Source organism: Trachymyrmex septentrionalis, unplaced genomic scaffold, assembly GCF_001594115.1.
Source record: "Trachymyrmex septentrionalis isolate Tsep2-gDNA-1 unplaced genomic scaffold, Tsep1.0 scaffold103, whole genome shotgun sequence".
Taxonomy (NCBI): Eukaryota; Metazoa; Arthropoda; class Insecta; order Hymenoptera; family Formicidae; genus Trachymyrmex; species Trachymyrmex septentrionalis.
This window is the reverse complement of record NW_017304155.1, coordinates 623,091-641,636: the sequence shown is the minus strand read 5'-3', so window position 1 is coordinate 641,636 and position 18,546 is coordinate 623,091. Positions and strand designations below refer to the sequence as shown.

The window sequence follows — 18,546 nt, the reverse complement described above, 5'->3', positions numbered from 1 at the left end:
TTGGAACACAACTTGTGTCACCGTATGCATGAAAGTGTTTAGGGATATTGCAATTAGAAAGCACCCATAAGTCGCGTTTAGCAGACTCTTGTGGAGTGGATCCGTGAGCGTTTGTTGTTATTGGTATATTCTTCTAGAATATTCGAGATCATCCAATAGCTGTGAGCGCTACGGATCCGCTCTGCAACAGTTGAATACGCTGAATGCAACGATTGTGTGAGCACGCCAATCACAAGAGAGGATGGAGGGATGGCCAGACTCTAATAGTTCTAGGGACTCTAGTTCAGACTAGTTGCATGACTCCAGTCTACATCAAAAATGAACATCACATATGTAAATGGCGAGGAGTATATATGACGTATCGATGATATAAAGAAGAAATTACTTACGGTGTAAGTGCTTTGTTAAGTCGATCCGTTAACACAAAATCTAGTTCGCATTGTTAACGGATGAAATATATATATATATATACATATATACATATATACAATTAATCTGTTTTTTTCCGCGATGGTAAACGACACTTCTGCTAAAAGGATGACGAGTTGACCTATCACGAGGAATGGAATGTCTTTTACAACGGTACGCTTTAACAACAGGCGTGTATATCAGCGTATGTGCCTGCGCGTATATAGCACGATTGATGCGCTTGCGATGTGTGTAAATATAGTAAATCTATCGAAATATGATTATTACTTTGATCGTGCTACATTTTCTTTGTCTTAATTGCTTTCTTATCTCTTTAAAATGGATAAGTACGTATGGTTAAGTTTCCTTGATGAAAACATTTTATCTCGCATTGTCTTGGTAATAGACTTTTTTTCAATTTTTATTATGCTCCAGTCGTAATAGCCGTATTTGTACATTGTATATTGATGTATCATAATCATATTTTTCTTTTACCGATCCCATCGATTCTGCTACTTGTCATGATTCGTAATGACATTTTATTTGCATCTGACTCCCTCTGTGTGTAATATCTTAGTAAACAATGAGACGATAACAAATTATCAAACATTTGTATTGTCTTAAAATTATGTAAAGTTTTAGAGTTTACTTTTTCATATTCAATTATACATATTTATATTATAATGGAATAGAACAGACTTGTGTTTGTACAATGACATTGTACTTACAATATTTGCTTGTCCTGCTTACTTTTTCCCTTAAATAATATTAATGGTTAATACAATTTGTATAGTTTAATGATGTGTTCTGTATAACTTTCAGAGTATTGAAATAAAATAATCCGTTTGGTGCTGTTTAAAGCATAAGGTAAGTAATGAACAAATTATATTACATTTTCCAATAGAGAAATGTAATTGTTTATTTTACATTCTAGCAATTTATGGTAATTAATAAATTTTTTCAACTTTGGGTTATTTAATTTTTTAACTTTATATTTTTATCATTTATTATATATTTATTTAAAGAATTGGTTGTATATAATAATAGCTCATTGATAATTTATTACATATTGGTTGAGTTCCAAGTTTAAATTTACTGTCTGCACTAAATATCTATAATTTACTTTATATGCACAATAGATTTTCAGCATTAGCAATGAATTTTAGAATATAGTTGTAGAAATATGGACAATTGTTGTCAAGTATTTAGATAAAATGATCAAGTTATTTCTTAATTTTTATCAGTCTACTATAGCTTACAATAGTTTGCACACATGTTTAAACATTTTTTTTAAGTTATGATTTTTAATGCAAATTATAGAAGTTTAGATACAAGCATAATTAAAATATAAAATAATGTATTTTCTTTTTGAGATGGCAGATGTTGATCCTGAGACTTTGTTAGAATGGCTTAGTATGGGGCAAGGAGATGAAAGAGACATGCAGTTAATCGCATTAGAACAACTGTGTATGCTGTTACTCATGTCTGATAATGTGGATCGTTGCTTTGAATGGTAAAAATGACTTGATCAACTGATGTAATTTACAGCATAATGAATATTTTATATATATCCTATTGTATATTTTACATTATATTTTTAGCTGTCCTCCACGTACATTTCTCCCAGCGCTTTGCAGAATCTTTTTGGATGAATTAGTGCCAGACAGTGTGCTCGAAGTGACTGCTCGAGCTATCACATATTATTTGGATGTCTCCGCAGAATGTACGCGCAGAGTGGTTGCTATGGAAGGTGCAGTAAAGGCTATCTGTAGTCGTCTCTCTGGTGCTGGACTTGGTTCAAGAGTCAGTCGGGATTTAGCAGAGCAATGTATAAAGGTAGGATACATTGAATTAAATCAGTTTCATGTAAAATTTTTGGATTACATTTCTGGAATATAAGACAAATTGATGGAATCTCACTTTCATATCTTAAATCAGGTATTAGAACTTGTATGCGCCAGAGAGGCAGGTGCCGTGTTCGAAGCTGGTGGTCTACCTTGCGCATTGTGTTTTATTCGAGAACATGGAGCGCGCGTACATCGGGACACGTTGCATTCGGCGATGGCAGTTGTTACTCGATTATGCGGCAAAGTTGAACCTCAAGATAAAGCTTTACCCGATTGTGTCGAGGCTCTATCGGTGTTACTCAGACATGAGGACGCACACGTTGCCGATGGTGCGCTTCGTTGCTTTGCATCACTGGCGGACAGATTTTCCAGAAGAGGAACAGATCCTGCACCATTAGCATCAAATGGATTAGTTTCTGAACTTTTATATCGGTATATAATCTTTAATATGATGATATAAATTGTCATATCGTTTTATATCTTTTCTTGTGACAATCATTTTCTAGATTGTCAAATGCGGCAGGCCCTGGCACATCCGCTACGGCGACTTGCAGCAATCCGAAGACACCTCCGTCATCCAGTACTGTAACCACAGTTCCAACTCCGGAACCAAAGTCTTGTGCTTCTGTTTCAACTATAATTAGTCTTTTATCGACACTTTGTAGAGGATCACCATCCATTACGCACGATCTTCTACGTTCGGAATTACCAGATGCAATAGAAAAGGCACTAAAGGGAGATGAACGATGCGCTCTTGACTCCATGAGACTGATTGATCTTTTGCTAGTTTTACTGTTTGAGGGAAGGTCAGCGTTGGGACGTAGCACTACTGGCGGTCCATCTGGTCCCTTACTGCCAAGACTGAGACGTTTGGATAGCGCTGGAGAAAAGTCGCACAGACAGTTAATCGATTGCATACGTTCAAAAGATACGGATGCGTTGATAGAAGCAATTGATACAGGAGGAATTGAAGTTAACTTTATGGACGATGTTGGGCAAACTTTACTCAATTGGGCCTCGGCATTCGGTACGCAAGAGATGGTTGAGTTTTTGTGTGATAGAGGAGCGGACGTTAATAAAGGTCAACGATCGTCCAGTTTACATTATGCGGCTTGTTTCGGAAGACCAGCTATCGCCAAAGTTCTACTTAGGCACGGTGCTAATCCTGATTTAAGAGACGAGGATGGTAAAACACCTTTGGATAAAGCCAGAGAACGCGTCGATGAAGGACATAGAGAAGTTGCAGCTATTTTACAATCACCTGGAGAATGGATGTTACCGCCGAGCCAAGAACATAAAAAACTTGAGACGGAAGTGGAAGAATTCACGGAGCCTAAGGGAGATCCTGAAATGGCGCCTGTTTATCTAAAAAGATTGTTGCCCGTGTTTTGTGCAACTTTTCAGTCGACTATGTTACCAAGTGTTAGGAAAGCGAGCTTAAGTTTAATTAGAAAAATGGTGCATTATATTCAGCCAGAATTGCTTATAGAAACTTGTGGCTCTGATAAAACCGGCGGATGTGGAGCTATGCTTGTTGAAGTAATTGCCAATGTTTTAGATAATGAGGTAAGCATAATAATGGTAATTATTCAACTACTGTCGACACAAACGATTTGTATTCTTACATACATTATGTCATATTTTTGGACAAATACTAGTATTGAAAAGATAATTAAAGAAAGAGTGCATATATATGTATATGTATATGGAGAAATCTATATCTTATGGTGAATTTGGCATACATGCACTGCTCTAGTACTGACACGAGTGCAGAACCATTTTAGTGCTATGTCACTATGTAATTGCACTTTCAGAAACGTCAGTGCAACATTTCTTGAATTCCAGTTCATTCGATTGACTGAATATAATGGTCTAAATTCAGCAATACACTAGGTCAATTTTCATTTGTCGAATACGACAATCTTATACCGTTTTTCATTGGCAGAACTGGTGCGCATTCTGTGCACATTAAAGCTGTTGTACACTAACCTAATCTAAATGTAAAATGAGATATCTCAATTAATAAAATATCCAACGTATATTTTATCAAATACCACAATAAAATGTATTGAAACTTGAAATACGAAGCGCCTTACCGGTCCGAGTGTTAAGATGTTGAACTACTATATAATATACATTCATTTAAATTGAATTAATTGAAAATGTATTGAGTTTTGCGATTTAATTCTGTATTTTTATTACAAACATCTTTATGTCAATTTGTGTACAACGGCTTTAAAGTGTACCGAATGCGCACCAACTCTATCAGTGGAAAACGCCATTAACGCATTGATACAGTGTGCACAATGTGGCACTGAAAAAGTTTGCACTCAATGTGCACTAATGCAGTATGCCGAATTTGCTATTAAATATTATATAACAAAGAGAGAAAAGGTTCTAGGAAATCATTTACTAAAAAATAAGCCAATGCAAATCGATACAGATTATTCATATGTAAAATTTTGTAATTTGTTCGATTAATATAATTTGTGTCGGCTCGCGTGCACATGCACGCACGCACGAACACACATGTACACACATGTACTCACACAGATGCTTATTTTTTAATAAATCTATTTCTTAAACATGTATATTTTAAAAGAAAAGAATTTTTTTCTGTGTGTTTGTCGAGTAGAGGAGAAATTTCCCCCTTCCTTTTCAAATTTTTTTTCTACAAATGACAAAATTATACGCGATAAGCGTTTGCATAATAAAATTCTCTTATCGAGAAATATACGAGTTCTCAAAAATCCAAACACAAAAAGTTACGAAGATTTCAACATGCGTGCAGAGAGATAGTTGATTCAAGTAACGATATCAATGATTTAGTCGAGAAATGTGAAATAAAAATACCATATCATCACTATTGTCATCACCTACAGATGTTTGGTCCAAAATTATCTTACAATTCGCAAGTTTTTAAATTTTCACAACTACATTCTGGACACGATAGTAACATCTATTACATATTTCGCTCATTAATTAAAATTTTTTAATCGTTTTTTATGCTGTTTATAATTCCATAAGTTTTCAATTTCAGTTTTTTAATTAATAGCTACGACTCTACAGACTTTATATACGTTTAATATTAACATAAATGTACTTATTGTAATTTATTTAAAGCATGAATTTAAGGATTGCGACACAGACTTTTGCATAACGCTTAATGTATAACACATATAGTATATAAGAGAATCAACTAATCTGAATTCTTTCTTTCCTTCCATTTCATGGAAAAGAAGAACTTTGATTGGTTGATTCTCTTATGCACTATGTGTTATGCAAAAGTCTGTGTCGCGGCCCTTACTTATTAAAGTTAAATTTAGTTATGTCTTATGTCTCTATATATGATATTATATTTTATCTGAATTATTTGTATTACTAAAATCACAAATATCTTACATCAATATTTTTTTCATATAGTGGAATATTTGATACCATAAATAATTTTTCTCTCTCTCCCTCCCCCCTCTCTCTTTTTCCATCCCTCCCCTCCTCTCTCTCTCTCTCTCTCTCTCTCTCTCTCTCTCTCTCTCTCTCTCTAAGACCAAAAATAAAAAGAGATATACTTTAAAAGTTTAACAAAATTCAAGAATTTATCAAAAAGATGTATCAGATCTACTTTCATCTACTGCCTGTTTGCTATTGATAGGATCTAAAAGTATGTTTATGTTTATTTCAGTGAAATATAATTTAATCCCTTCAGACCATAGGTATAGTGTAATGTACATCAAATATTATCCATTGAAATTATTTAATTCTATCAACATCATCTGAGAGTTCATGTACATAATAATGTATATGTTGGAAAAATGGTCAAAATTTTGAAAACAATTGTTTATTATGGATTATTTATTAAAGTGCATGAATCGAATTAAAAAAAATTTTTTTAACGTAGTTTTGATAAAAGATTTGAAGGAATCAAGAAAGAAAAATAACCGTTTACTACACCTATTACGTTCTGCAGCTTTGCAAAATAGACTACAGTTTTCTTAATGTTTATAATAAAAGTGGATTATATGATATAATACGTACAGTATTTATTTTTGTCTTTTTATGTTTTTAACAATTTTTATTATTATTGTCTTTTGTCTTATTTGTTTATATTTTAACTAAACTGTTAAAAAATTGTATGTTTTTTAATATTAACAGGAAGATGAGGACGGTCATTTGATTGTCCTGCAAATGATACAGGATCTGATGATTAAAGGCAAAGATGAATTCTTAGAACATTTCGCACGTTTAGGAGTATTTTCAAAAGTTGCTACTTTAGCCGGGCCACAAGAAACTACGCCCGAACCAGAAGCGGAATCGAATCAATCGGGAGAAGAACAAAGAATGGAAGATGCGAAAGAATTATTAATAGGAAGAGCATATCACTGGAGAGATTGGTGTATATGTCGAGGACGTGATTGTCTTTACATATGGTCAGATGCGGCGGCTTTAGAACTATCGAACGGAAGTAATGGATGGTTTAGATTTATCCTTGACGGCAAACTGGCAACTATGTACTCTAGCGGAAGTCCGGAAGGTGGAACAGATACATCCGGTGAGCATACATACACCCGCCTACGCGCGAACACACACACACATATATAACACACAACACACGCTTGATCTTATATTTGCAAAAGTCATATCAATCTCGCACCATTTTTCATATTAATCCCACTATTACCATTTTCTTTATTGTTTTTCGTTATTAATGATAAACGAATATAGTTTCCTCAATGTCACTTGGTACGTTACATTTTCCATTTGTGATTAACTTTTGTTAGGGGAACTATATAAAAAAATAACTGGTTTTACTAACTGCCTACAGGAAAGGGGAGGAACACAGAGTCGCTTACAACTGAAGGTAGGTTACATACATGTTTAACTCGTGTAATAACTCACACATTATACTTATCTTTTTAGTACATTCTACAAACGCGCGATATAAAAATATTTAACTTTTCTTTCTTTACTTTCTTCTTATAACGTAATGGCATATATCTCATTCTCTTTCATATCTTGAAATTATTAGTCAAGCAAGATAAATTATCTGACACGATATGTCCGTACATTGCAGAAAATCGTGGTGAATTTTTGGAGAAACTGCAAAGAGCGCGTAGTCAATTAAAAGTGAATTTTGTAAGTCAACCTGTGCTCTCTCGGCCTGGTACTACACGCCTGGTCGTAGGAAATTGGGCATTATCTAGTAGAAAGGAAAGTGAATTATGTATACATAATAGTGATGGTCAACAACAAGCAACCATTTTAAGAGAAGACTTACCAGGTTTTATTTTTGAATCAAACAGAGGTACTAAACATTCCTTTACAGCGGAAACAAGCTTAGGTATGAGAGAAGTATCTCAGCGTAATACTATTAATGTTAAAATCCTTAAGGTCTTACGATTATTTCTCATAATTTACATTTTATAGGTCCAGAATTTGCAGCAGGTTGGACTGGCAAAAGAGGGAAAAGATTAAGATCGAAGATCGAAGCGATCAAGCAGAAAGTTAAAGTACAAGCACAAGAGATATACGAACGTTACTTTAAAGCAGCTCAAGCTCAACCACGCGGTGTAGTTGCCAAGCTCGGTGCCATTGTTAATCAAATAGAAAAAGCATCCCAAAAACAACAATCTGGGAGTCGGGAATGGCGCAATATACTACAAACTGCGTTAGAACAACTCAAAGTATTGTTGAATGAAGAGGGTCGAGTTTCCGCATATGAGCTACACTCCAGTGGTCTTGTACAAGCGTTGCTTGCTTTATTGGCAGCACCTTCTGGACCCACGCCCCCAACATTGAGAGCCACCAAACTTAGGATGCAAAGGATAACTGCATTCAAGAATTGCTTCCAAACAAAAGATACAAATAAAGAGCTTAACTCGGCTAAGATTTTAGTCCATAAGTTGATTTCGGTATTGGAATCAATAGAAAAATTACCCGTATATCTGTATGACACACCCGGATCAGGCTACGGTTTACAGGTAACAATACAGGTGTATGCATATCAATAACGTAAACTTCTTTCGCACATATATTTCTCATGCGCGTATTTTGTTATATTTTACAGATTTTGACGAGGAGATTACGTTTTCGACTAGAAAAAGCTTCTAGCGAGAGCGCGTTAATAGATAGATCTGGTCGTAGCTTAAAGATGGAACCATTAAGTTCGATACAACAATTGGAGAACCATTTGTTAAAAATGGTGGCTAAGCAGTGGCATGATCACGATAGATCTACATTTGCTTTCGTGAAAAGATTAAAGGAAGAAAATAGAATAACGTTCAAGTATCAACATGACTTCGACGAAAATGGTTTATTATATTGGATCGGGACAAATGCTAAAACTTGTTCCGAATGGGTAAACCCGGGGCAATATGGATTGGTTGTCGTTACGTCGAGCGACGGACGAAATCTTCCGTATGGTCATCTTGAGGATATACTCAGCCGTGATCCATCGGCATTAAATTGTCACACCAATGATGATAAACGAGCATGGTTCTCGATAGATCTTGGAGTTTGGATTATTCCGAGCGCTTATACCTTAAGACATGCGAGAGGATATGGTAGAAGTGCATTGAGGAATTGGATGTTTCAAGCATCAAAGGATGGAATTACTTGGATAACGTTATATGCTCATGTAGACGATTGTTCCTTGAATGAGCCGGGTAGTACGTCTACTTGGACATTGGAGCCACCGAGTGAAGAGACGCAAGGCTGGCGACATTTACGTCTACAGCAAATTGGCAAGAATGCTTCAGGACAGACGCATTATCTCTCTGTGTCTGGTTTTGAGGTTTATGGGGAAGTTACTGGAGTGTGCGAAGATTTAGGCCGTGCAGCCAAGGAAGCAGAAGCCGGTGTACGGAAGCAGAGAAGATTTATCAAGATGCAAGTTCTTAAACATTTAGTTGCAGGAGTTCGAGTAGCTAGAGGTCTAGATTGGAAGTGGAGAGATCAGGATGGCGTACCATCAGGTATGTGCATGAGTATAATAATTTCATTGCCAATGTGTACTGACTGATACAAGAACGTAACGCTGGATCTGATTTTAATATAGGTGAAGGCACAGTTACGGGAGAATTACATAACGGATGGATAGACGTAACATGGGATCATGGTGGATCGAATTCGTATAGAATGGGTGCCGAAGGAAAGTACGATCTCAGATTAGTCGGCGCTGGTTTGGATACAGACAACACGACAAAATGTAAGAATGGCGGAGGAGTTTTAACAGGTCGAAAATCAAATAGCACTCCTAGTTTACCCGACTGTACCGATATCGCTATGCGTAGTTCGGTAGCTTCTACAGATCAAGCTGCGAGTGCGGATAATCTAGCAGCAAAGGTAAAATTTATTTAGTTGTCATGTGCATTTACTAAATTATGAAAAGCTTTATGTTGCTATAAGAGGCTACGTATTCAAAGATATTATTAATCTAATTTTGCGACGAGCAGCAAGCTGCCGAGTCGATAGCCGAGAGTGTGTTGTCGGTAGCTCGTGCGGAAGCAGTGGTTGCCGTAACTGGTGAGAGCGGAGCAAACTCGACGAGCGAACTTTCGGTTGTATTGCATCCTAGACCAGATACAACTGTTACTAGCGATCTAGCTACTATCGTCGAGAGCCTCACTCTCAATACGGACTGTCCCGTTAATAGCACCAGTAATCGAGCGTCAAGCTCGAAACCACTTTTCGCTACTGTGCGAGGAAATAAGGTGAATTGTGAGATTATTGTTATTGTTGTTGCTGTTTGAAAGTAATATCTTTCTCGTCTTACTTTCTCTAAGATATCATAGTTTATATGATAAATTAATATGACATCTATATATTATACAGGCTAGTGGAGGTTTATTGAGTTTGGAAACCGCTGAAGTTTTGGATCGTATGAGAGAAGGTGCTGATAGATTGCGCAACAATACTAACAGTTTTCTGAGTGGTGAGCTACTTGGTTTAGTTCCTGTTAGAATCAGCGTTTCTGGCGAGTCGGATGAAAACTTAAGGATTAAATCTGTACCGAGACATCATCCTACTGGGATCGCAGATGGTATGTGTATAAATGTGTATACCTTTCAGTAGACTACTCATTTTAGCACTGTAATGCTTATATTTAAATCAGATATATCAATCAGATCGAGAGATCGTTCTATACATTTTTTAAATACCTTTTTTATTTGTATGCGGTAAATATACAATCGCATTTTAATTAATGATCGAACATTGATTTGTTTTCCTCGTGATCGTATTGATAACGTATGTAAAAATTCCATACATTTCCTTCGAATTAGTTGCTAAAGACTGTACTCGAGAGAAAGAAGCTAGCTCGTCTACGCAAAATACAACGGGCGGTTGTCCCGTTGTGGTTACCAATCCTATGTCGGTATCTGTGCCTAATCTCGCTTGTTCCGATGCTAACAATACCTTGGAATCAACAGCTGCTACTGGTTTGTTGGAAACTTTTGCTGCAATGGCGCGAAGACGAACATTAGGTTAGTTCCAAATTAAGTAATCACATGCGGCGAAATTACATTTGTTATCATTTTATCACTTGTATATTTTATTATTATAATGATTATTATTATCATTAAACCATCAATATCTTCACACGTACGCTGTATTTTTGCGAAATGTTTACGCAAAGCTATCTCTTTGATTATATTTAGTTACATTAGAAAGACGAAAATTTGTCTCTTTGTAACACATTGCATCTCTTTCGTAACAAATAATTCTTAAAGAAACAAAAAAAAAAGGTAAAAAATTTCTAGGACCTGCGGGTGGACAGCATCTCGCTTCAAATTCTAATACGAATTGTAATCCAATTCGAGGGCCGAATTCTGTATCTAGTCTCGTACGATTGGCACTCAGTCCCAATTTTCCTGGTGGTTTGCTTAGTACGGCGCAAAGTTATCCAAGTCTAACAAGTAGTGGACAAGTAGCTGGTAGTGGCGTTACTACGACAACTGGACCTGGTTTAGGACAAGCGCTTACTATGTCTTTAACTAGTACAAGTAGCGATAGCGAGCAGGTAAAATTACCATTTGAATAATCTTTTTTTAATAAGTAATGTGTTCTATTGAAATTTATTCTCGCAAAGATTGTTTGTTTACTTGAAAGAAAGTGTAAGATTTGGTTTTGCCCTATGATACAATGAGCAAATATTCATGATTCCAGGTCAGTCTTGAAGATTTCTTGGAATCCTGCGGAGGTGTAGCAACTTCTAGCACCGGTGGAGGTCGTACTACTGGTGGACCAACGCTTTTGACTGAATTGGAAGATGACGAAGACGGTGTTCTAGAAGAGGAAGAAGATAACGAAGAAAATGATCAAGAAGTAATTGCGCAGCATTTTATTTCATTAAGAGTTGTGTTTGTGTGTGCGTGCGGGCGTACGTGCGTGCGTGCGTGCGTGCGTGCGTGCATGTGTGTGTCTGAAATAAGTCTGTAAACTTCACAGATTTTATTCTGCCTTCGACTCAGTCGATCTCCTTAAAAACTTGATTGCGCATAATTTGTTATATTATGATTTTCTGTTAACATCTTGATATTTTTACTACGAAAAAATTAAATCAATCTGATTAGTCGAAGAATGTGCCTACAAAATTGAACAACTCACTTTAGAAATCATTGGTGTTATCAAGTGATACGATTAGGGCTATGACCTCAACACATATATCTAGATCAAGATCATCGAAACTGTTCATTAACGTGTAAAAAAATTGTTATATATACGATTAAACGTATAATCGTCATTATATTACCTTAGGAAGAAGATGAAGAGAATGAAGAAGAAGGTGATGGTTGTGAAGGTGAATACGAAGAAGTAATGGTAAGTCGTAATCTCTTGGCAGCATTCATGGAAGAAGAGGCACCACAGAGTAGCAAAAGACGTGCATGGGACGATGAGTTTGTATTGAAGCGTCAGTTTTCTGCTCTCATCCCTGCTTTTGATCCACGTCCTGGTCGAACTAATATTAATCAAGTAAGTAATGTATTAGTAAGTAATAAATTAGATACGCTATTTTTTTTTAAATTGCATCATTCTGAGATATTTTTACAATAGACAACTGATTTGGAAGTTCCCCCTCCTGGTAGTGAGACGCAAGTTAACAGTCGCATAGGATCATTGCCTATGCCTAGACTTTCTTTATCGTTAAAAGGACCCGGATTCCCGGGTATACCGGATGTCGAGATATCACTTTCGGATTCGCACGCTAGTATTTTTCAAGCGGTCCAAGAATTGATGCAGTTAACTGAATTAGGCAGCCGTCAAGAGAAATTAAAAAGAATATGGGAACCAACCTACACGTAATTTGAATTTCGTTAATTTTATACCGTATTTTCAAATCATAAAAAATTAGCAAATTATAATTTAATTGTGCCTTTCCATATAGAATAATATATAAAGAAGCCAGAGATGAGGAATCATCTGGCAGAGCAACGCCGATTGTAACATTGTACTCTCGTAATCTGACACAGAACGCAAATGCGTGCACCGTCGAAGATGTTCTACAACTCTTGAGACACGTATTTGTCTTGGGCACTATTCGGGACGAAGGCATTTTGGCAGAGCAGAATGAGTCGAATGATACGACTTACTGGCTTCATCCAGATGACTTTACATCTAAAAAAATCACGAATAAAATCGTACAACAAATTCAGGACCCGTTGGCTTTGGCCGCTGGTGCACTGCCCAATTGGTGTGAAGAGCTCGCACGAAGTTGTCCATTTTTGCTGCCTTTCGAAACAAGACGACTTTATTTCAGTTGTACCGCTTTTGGTGCTTCACGGTCTATCGTATGGCTACAAACGCAGCGGGATGCGATCCTTGAAAGACAAAGGGCACCTGGTCTAAGTCCACGGCGTGACGATAGTCATGAATTTCGTGTCGGCAGGCTCAAGCACGAAAGAGTCAGTGTACCGAGGGGAGAAAAGCTATTAGATTGGGCGGAACAGGTGTTGAAGGTATAAAGGAAAAAAAAGGAAGAAAATTGCATCTACAACCATGAAACAATATAAAAATACTCGTCAATGTACATTTATTTATTTTGTCTTTTATTCTTGTAGGTGCACGCAAGTCGCAAGAGTATACTCGAGGTAGCGTTCGTAGGAGAAGAAGGCACTGGTCTTGGACCTACCTTAGAATTCTTTGCACTAGTCGCAGCGGAACTGCAACGCAAAGACTTGAATCTTTGGTTATGCGATGACACCACCGATGATAATGTCACTCGGATCTTAAACGAAGAGCAAACATGTATTTCTGGGGAGAAGATTCGGCCTGCGGGATATTATGTAACGCGAACTAGTGGCTTATTTCCAGCCCCGTTACCGCAAGATTCTGCATGCTGCGATCGTGCTGTTCGATATTTTTGGTTCCTAGGAGTCTTTTTGGCAAAAGTTCTCCAGGATAATAGATTAGTAGATTTACCGTTATCCCGTCCATTTTTAAAATTAATGTGCCGTGGTGATATCTCGAACAATGTCAATGAAAAAATCGGTCTTACTGGCGTTACACAGGAAAGTATGTCATCTAGTATGTCGAGTAGCTTTATATCGGAAGAAGGTGAAAGCGATGCTGTGTATTCTTCATTAGAACCTTGTCCGTGGTACGCCGGTTTGTTAGACATAGAAGATCTTGTCGAGGTGGATCCTGTAAGGGGAGAATTTCTAAGAGAAATACAAAACGCGATCACGAAACGTGATAGAACTTTTTCCGATGGTCCAAGCTCCACTGACGAAGAAACATCATTATATATTACTCATCCATCAGGCACTTCAGTGGCTATCGAGGATTTAGCATTAACCATGACGTATTCACCAAGTTCGAAAGTTTTTCAACATGATCAAGTGGAATTGATGGAAGGTGGCTTGGATATTACAGTGACAAGAGAAAACGCAAGAGAATATGCAAATCTTACGATCAATTACTGTCTTAACCAAGGAATTTATAAACAACTCGAAGCGTTCAAATCGGGCTTTTCAAAAGTCTTTCCAATGGAAAAGCTCCATGTCTTTAGTCCAGATGAAATGAGAGCGATGCTTTGTGGAGAACAGAATCCACAATGGACGAGAGAAGATTTGCTCAATTACACCGAGCCAAAATTAGGATACACAAAGGAAAGGTAAGACAGTGCATCAACGATATGTTGTACTCTGTGATATCGTAACTTATTTTTTATAATAAATTTATTATGAGCAAAGTCTATATAAATCTGCACTATTCATAAAAATAGATATAAATTAAATGGACTTACATGATAGACAGCGTTAATCTCACATTATTTCATTTAATTCTATTTTTTTAGCCCTGGTTTCCAAAGATTTGTCAACGTACTGTTATCATTAACTGGATCTGAAAGAAAAGCATTCTTACAATTTGCCACCGGTTGTTCGGCTCTACCTCCAGGTGGTTTATGTAATTTACACCCTAGATTGACTGTCGTACGGAAAGTGGACGCTGGTTCTGGTGGTTATCCTTCTGTTAATACCTGTGTTCATTACTTAAAATTACCAGAATATCCTACTGAAGAAATTCTGAGAGAAAGGCTGTTGGCTGCTACCCGAGAAAGAGGGTTTCACTTGAATTGAATTTATTCTCTTATCTCAAGATTCAAGTTAGTCATAAATTATGCGGGAAAAAAATTATACTTAACAGATCGAGATAGGTGTGTGTGTGTGTGTGTGTGTGTGCGCGCGCGCCCGCGCGCGCGCGCGCGCGTGTGTATGTATACGTTGTATATGTAAAAACAGATGTACGGCCTTTATTGTAATTTGATAATTTTATTTTTTTGGTACGAATTAGTATAAACAGATAGCAAAAATACGTGTCTAAAATATTTAAATATGTTTCTTTGATCTTTTTTGTTTTGCCTCCATATTTTACTTTAATTTAGATAAAAAATAATTTCACATATTCTTGTTCTTTTTTCTATCCTTATTTCTCTCTCTACGTTGAAAAATGTATCTTATCATTTCAGTAAATTTATGATCAATAAATCATAGTACATTTATCATTCAATGTTTCAAGCTCTCTTAAAATCACATTAATTTTTTGTATATTGCTCTTCTAATATTTCGTATATACATGCATTGGGTTGATTCATAAATAACTTTCTCATTTTCTTTTACAGAGCCTTTATAAATAACAAAACGCAGTGAGCTATGACATGTTAGCATTTCTTAATTTTCTCATGTAACGTAGATTTTGTTATCATCAATAATTTCAAAGCATTCAATTGTTACTGAAATTGGAATAACTTTTATTCGGAATCAGTCCGTGAGTGATTATTTTCCGAACGAAATTATCATAAACCATTTTCACACTCCTCGATCTGTTATAATACTTTCACTATACATTAATATAATTTTTTGAGTCATTACAATAGCACTGCTCCCTTAATAAATTCTCAAAAATTATGTTATATATTATGGCGCATATGTACTTTCAAATCTTCTGTTTTAAGAGTTTACTTTCACGATTTCAAAATGATGTACTGATATAATATATACTGATTTGTAACTGAGGGATCCTTTACTACTATAAGTAAATGTAAAAATTATTAAGTACAATTAAAGTAACTTGGGATTCTCCATAGATAAATTATCTACAACATAACTTATTTATGAATCAATCCAATTAAATTATTAAACATAGATAAAAAAAAGGTAAAATATATATATATATATTTATTGTATACATATTTATATTTAATGTAATTTCTTGGCGTGAATTAGTAATTATCTTATTTTATTTTACTATAGATATTATTACTCGTTGAATCCATGATTTATAAGCTATGATTAATCAGATTTCTTCAATCATATTGCACTTTGATATATATTGCGTTAACATCGATTTATGAGATAGATGTATTATCTTCTTATATACTGCAAATAAAAAATAATTTGTTTTTCGAATACATATACGCGTGAATGTTTAAATGCTAGCGAGTGCGGTGCGTCTATGTACACGCGTATGTATGTTATGGAACATTTAGAAGATATCTGTAAATGACATGTTTTAAAATTTTGATTGCATTAACTATTATAAAATTGGTCGAATTCAAAGACTATTTTTCATAAAATGTCTTCATAGAAGTATTTTAAATATATTTACTATTTTCATGGAAGAAAAACTTGGAAGTTTTTCACTTAAATAGCCATATTTTCTTCATTATAGAAATGTTACCGTAAATGTTACTTTAAAAATAGTCTGTACAAAAAACAAATTTAAAAAATTAAAAAATTCCTTATTATAAGAATATTTATATGCACATATATTATGTAAACAAATTATGTTCTAAAAATGTTTATGTAAAAGAAAATTATGTAAATCGAAATTGACATAATTCGTAAAATGATACATTTTTCATTCATGATATTAAAAATGTTTCGTATAGTATTTAGGTCAATATTTACAGCTTTCAAATATTGCTCCTTAACTGTATATTTATGTATTTAACTTCTAAATATTCTATATGCTAAAACACGCAGAAGTATCTCTTTAAATGTGAAACGAAAAAAAATAAGTTGCGATATTACGACGATACGTTGCGAGCGTTACCAAAATCGGATAAATTAATCACTATATCCTTGTATAATACTATGCTACTTAATGCTCACGCGCGCGATTATAATAGAAAAAAATTCGAGATATATAGTTGTAATAATAGTTTTTAGAAAATAAGATACAAAGATAATATAAATGTGAGAAAAGATTGAATTAATATGATATATTGACTTCAAAAAATTATCATTACTGTAATATAAATTATTCTCATGAAGGAGATGAATAAAAGCAAAAAAGTGCTGTAATGTATAATATATTTCCCGATGTATATCCTCGTTACAAGTTTTATAAAGTTATACATAAACATTATGTATACCATATATTAATATAATTTGTATGTATGATAACAAGATACATACTATTTATATTTTATTAGTAAGTTATGTATTAATGCTTTCATTTCTTTTTTCATATCTTCTAATCAAACTATTTTATCTAATATATTTACATTGTGAATTATGCGTTTATTCTATTTTAGTAAAAAAAATTACAAGATGTGTTACTACTCTTTTTTTTATATAATGTTAATTATTGGGCTAAATATAAGATGTGTCAGGTATTTGAGAACACTCACATATGTGGCTGTCAAGTTTTCGCAGCAAGTTTTATTTTTTTTCTTTTCAAATCATAAGTGGAAAAATTGACTCAGGAAATGAAAAGACATGCTGTTATCGTCACTATATACAGCAATCTTGAAATACAATTTTTGAAAATCGCCCGATCGTTTGTTCACAAAGTTCGTCGAGAGTTAGAAGCATCTGATGGCAATGTGGAAAGTGTTGCCAAGCGCAAAAAACATAAGGCACGTTCAGACAGAGTTAGAACATCACACTTTATGCAGCAAGTCCAGGGCATTATTGATGAAGACCCTTCAAAGTCCATAAGGGCCATATCGAGAGACCTTCAAGTTTCTGAGTGCACAATCCGTCGCATTGTCCACGAAGACATCCGGTACAAGTTCTATGTGATGCGCAAAGGTCAGTTTATGTCGGCACAAACTCGAGAACAGCGATTCACCCGGGCACGACTTTTAAACAAGTTAAAACATCCTGAAATCTCGGATGTTTATTCTGATGAAAAAAATTTTGACCAGGATCAAAAAATAAACCGACGAAATGATGGGTGGCTATCCTTCAGATGTTCCTCATGTTATGCACACAAAGTTTCCGGCAACTGTCATGGTTTTGGGAGTGGTAAAAAATGAAGGACATGTCATGCCACCCTACTTCTTTCCTCAAAGACTTCGGGTGAATGCTGCTGCCTACATTGAAGTTTTGGAAGCAGTTGTGAAACCCTGGATAGATAGCGTGCGTGATGAGAGGCCATACGTATTCCAACAGGACTCTGCTCCTTCACACAAAGCCATGACAATGCAAGATTGGATGTCCGAGAATCTGCATGATCACATAACCCTAAATATGTGGCCACCTAGCTTGATTCCCTAAGAATAGCTATTACCAGAGTAATGACGCATATAAACGAGGATCATTTGATTCGGGCATGCAAACGTTTCCGGTAGAGAATTGAAGCTATTATTGCCGCTAAAGGCGATTTTATCGATTAACTTACGAGTCACTTAGTTTACTGTAAACATTTCATTAAAATACAATAAGTTTTCTAAGAAATATACAAATTTTAGTTTTAAAGTCAATATGTTTTCAAATACTTGACGTACAATACCTGTATGCAATTATCATAGACGTAATTTTTTTATATTTTATTTTTGGGATATTAT

At 35.3% G+C, this 18,546-nt stretch overlaps 1 protein-coding gene across 3 annotated transcripts; it reads left to right on the top strand.

The window, feature by feature from the left end:
* Positions 1–324: 324 nt before the first annotated feature.
* LOC108757153 (E3 ubiquitin-protein ligase HECTD1) lies at positions 325–15,107 on the top strand. 3 transcript variants are annotated; one of them, XM_018501559.1, is made up of 23 exons: positions 325–392; positions 537–582; positions 1,231–1,275; positions 1,782–1,921; positions 2,010–2,244; positions 2,347–2,687; positions 2,762–3,821; positions 6,408–6,804; positions 7,078–7,113; positions 7,327–7,593; positions 7,680–8,233; positions 8,320–9,226; positions 9,310–9,596; positions 9,707–9,964; positions 10,086–10,293; positions 10,535–10,735; positions 11,012–11,271; positions 11,418–11,576; positions 12,009–12,224; positions 12,306–12,550; positions 12,637–13,207; positions 13,310–14,364; positions 14,548–15,107. In XM_018501559.1, exons 4-23 carry the CDS (start codon positions 1,782–1,784, stop codon positions 14,828–14,830), a joined length of 7,680 nt encoding a protein of 2,559 aa, XP_018357061.1. In that variant the 5' UTR covers positions 325–392; positions 537–582; positions 1,231–1,275; the 3' UTR covers positions 14,831–15,107. The 3 variants fall into 3 exon arrangements, with proteins under 3 accessions (XP_018357061.1, XP_018357072.1, XP_018357066.1); XM_018501570.1 differs by lacking the exon at positions 7,078–7,113; XM_018501564.1 differs by lacking the exon at positions 325–392 and having other exon boundaries at positions 423–582.
* Positions 15,108–18,546: the final 3,439 nt, after the last annotated feature.

What these genes read in the sequence shown, in the direction of transcription:
- LOC108757153 (XM_018501559.1), top strand. Translation starts at nt 1,782, where the DNA reads ATGGCAGATGTTGATCCTGAGACTTTGTTAGAATGGCTTAGTATGGGG. An exon ending in CCAATGTTTTAGATAATGAG is followed by an intron (nt 3,822 to 6,407) that starts GTAAGCATAATA and finishes TAATATTAACAG; the next exon opens with GAAGATGAGGACGGTCATTT. An exon ending in ATATGGGAACCAACCTACAC is followed by an intron (nt 12,551 to 12,636) that starts GTAATTTGAATT and finishes CTTTCCATATAG; the next exon opens with AATAATATATAAAGAAGCCA.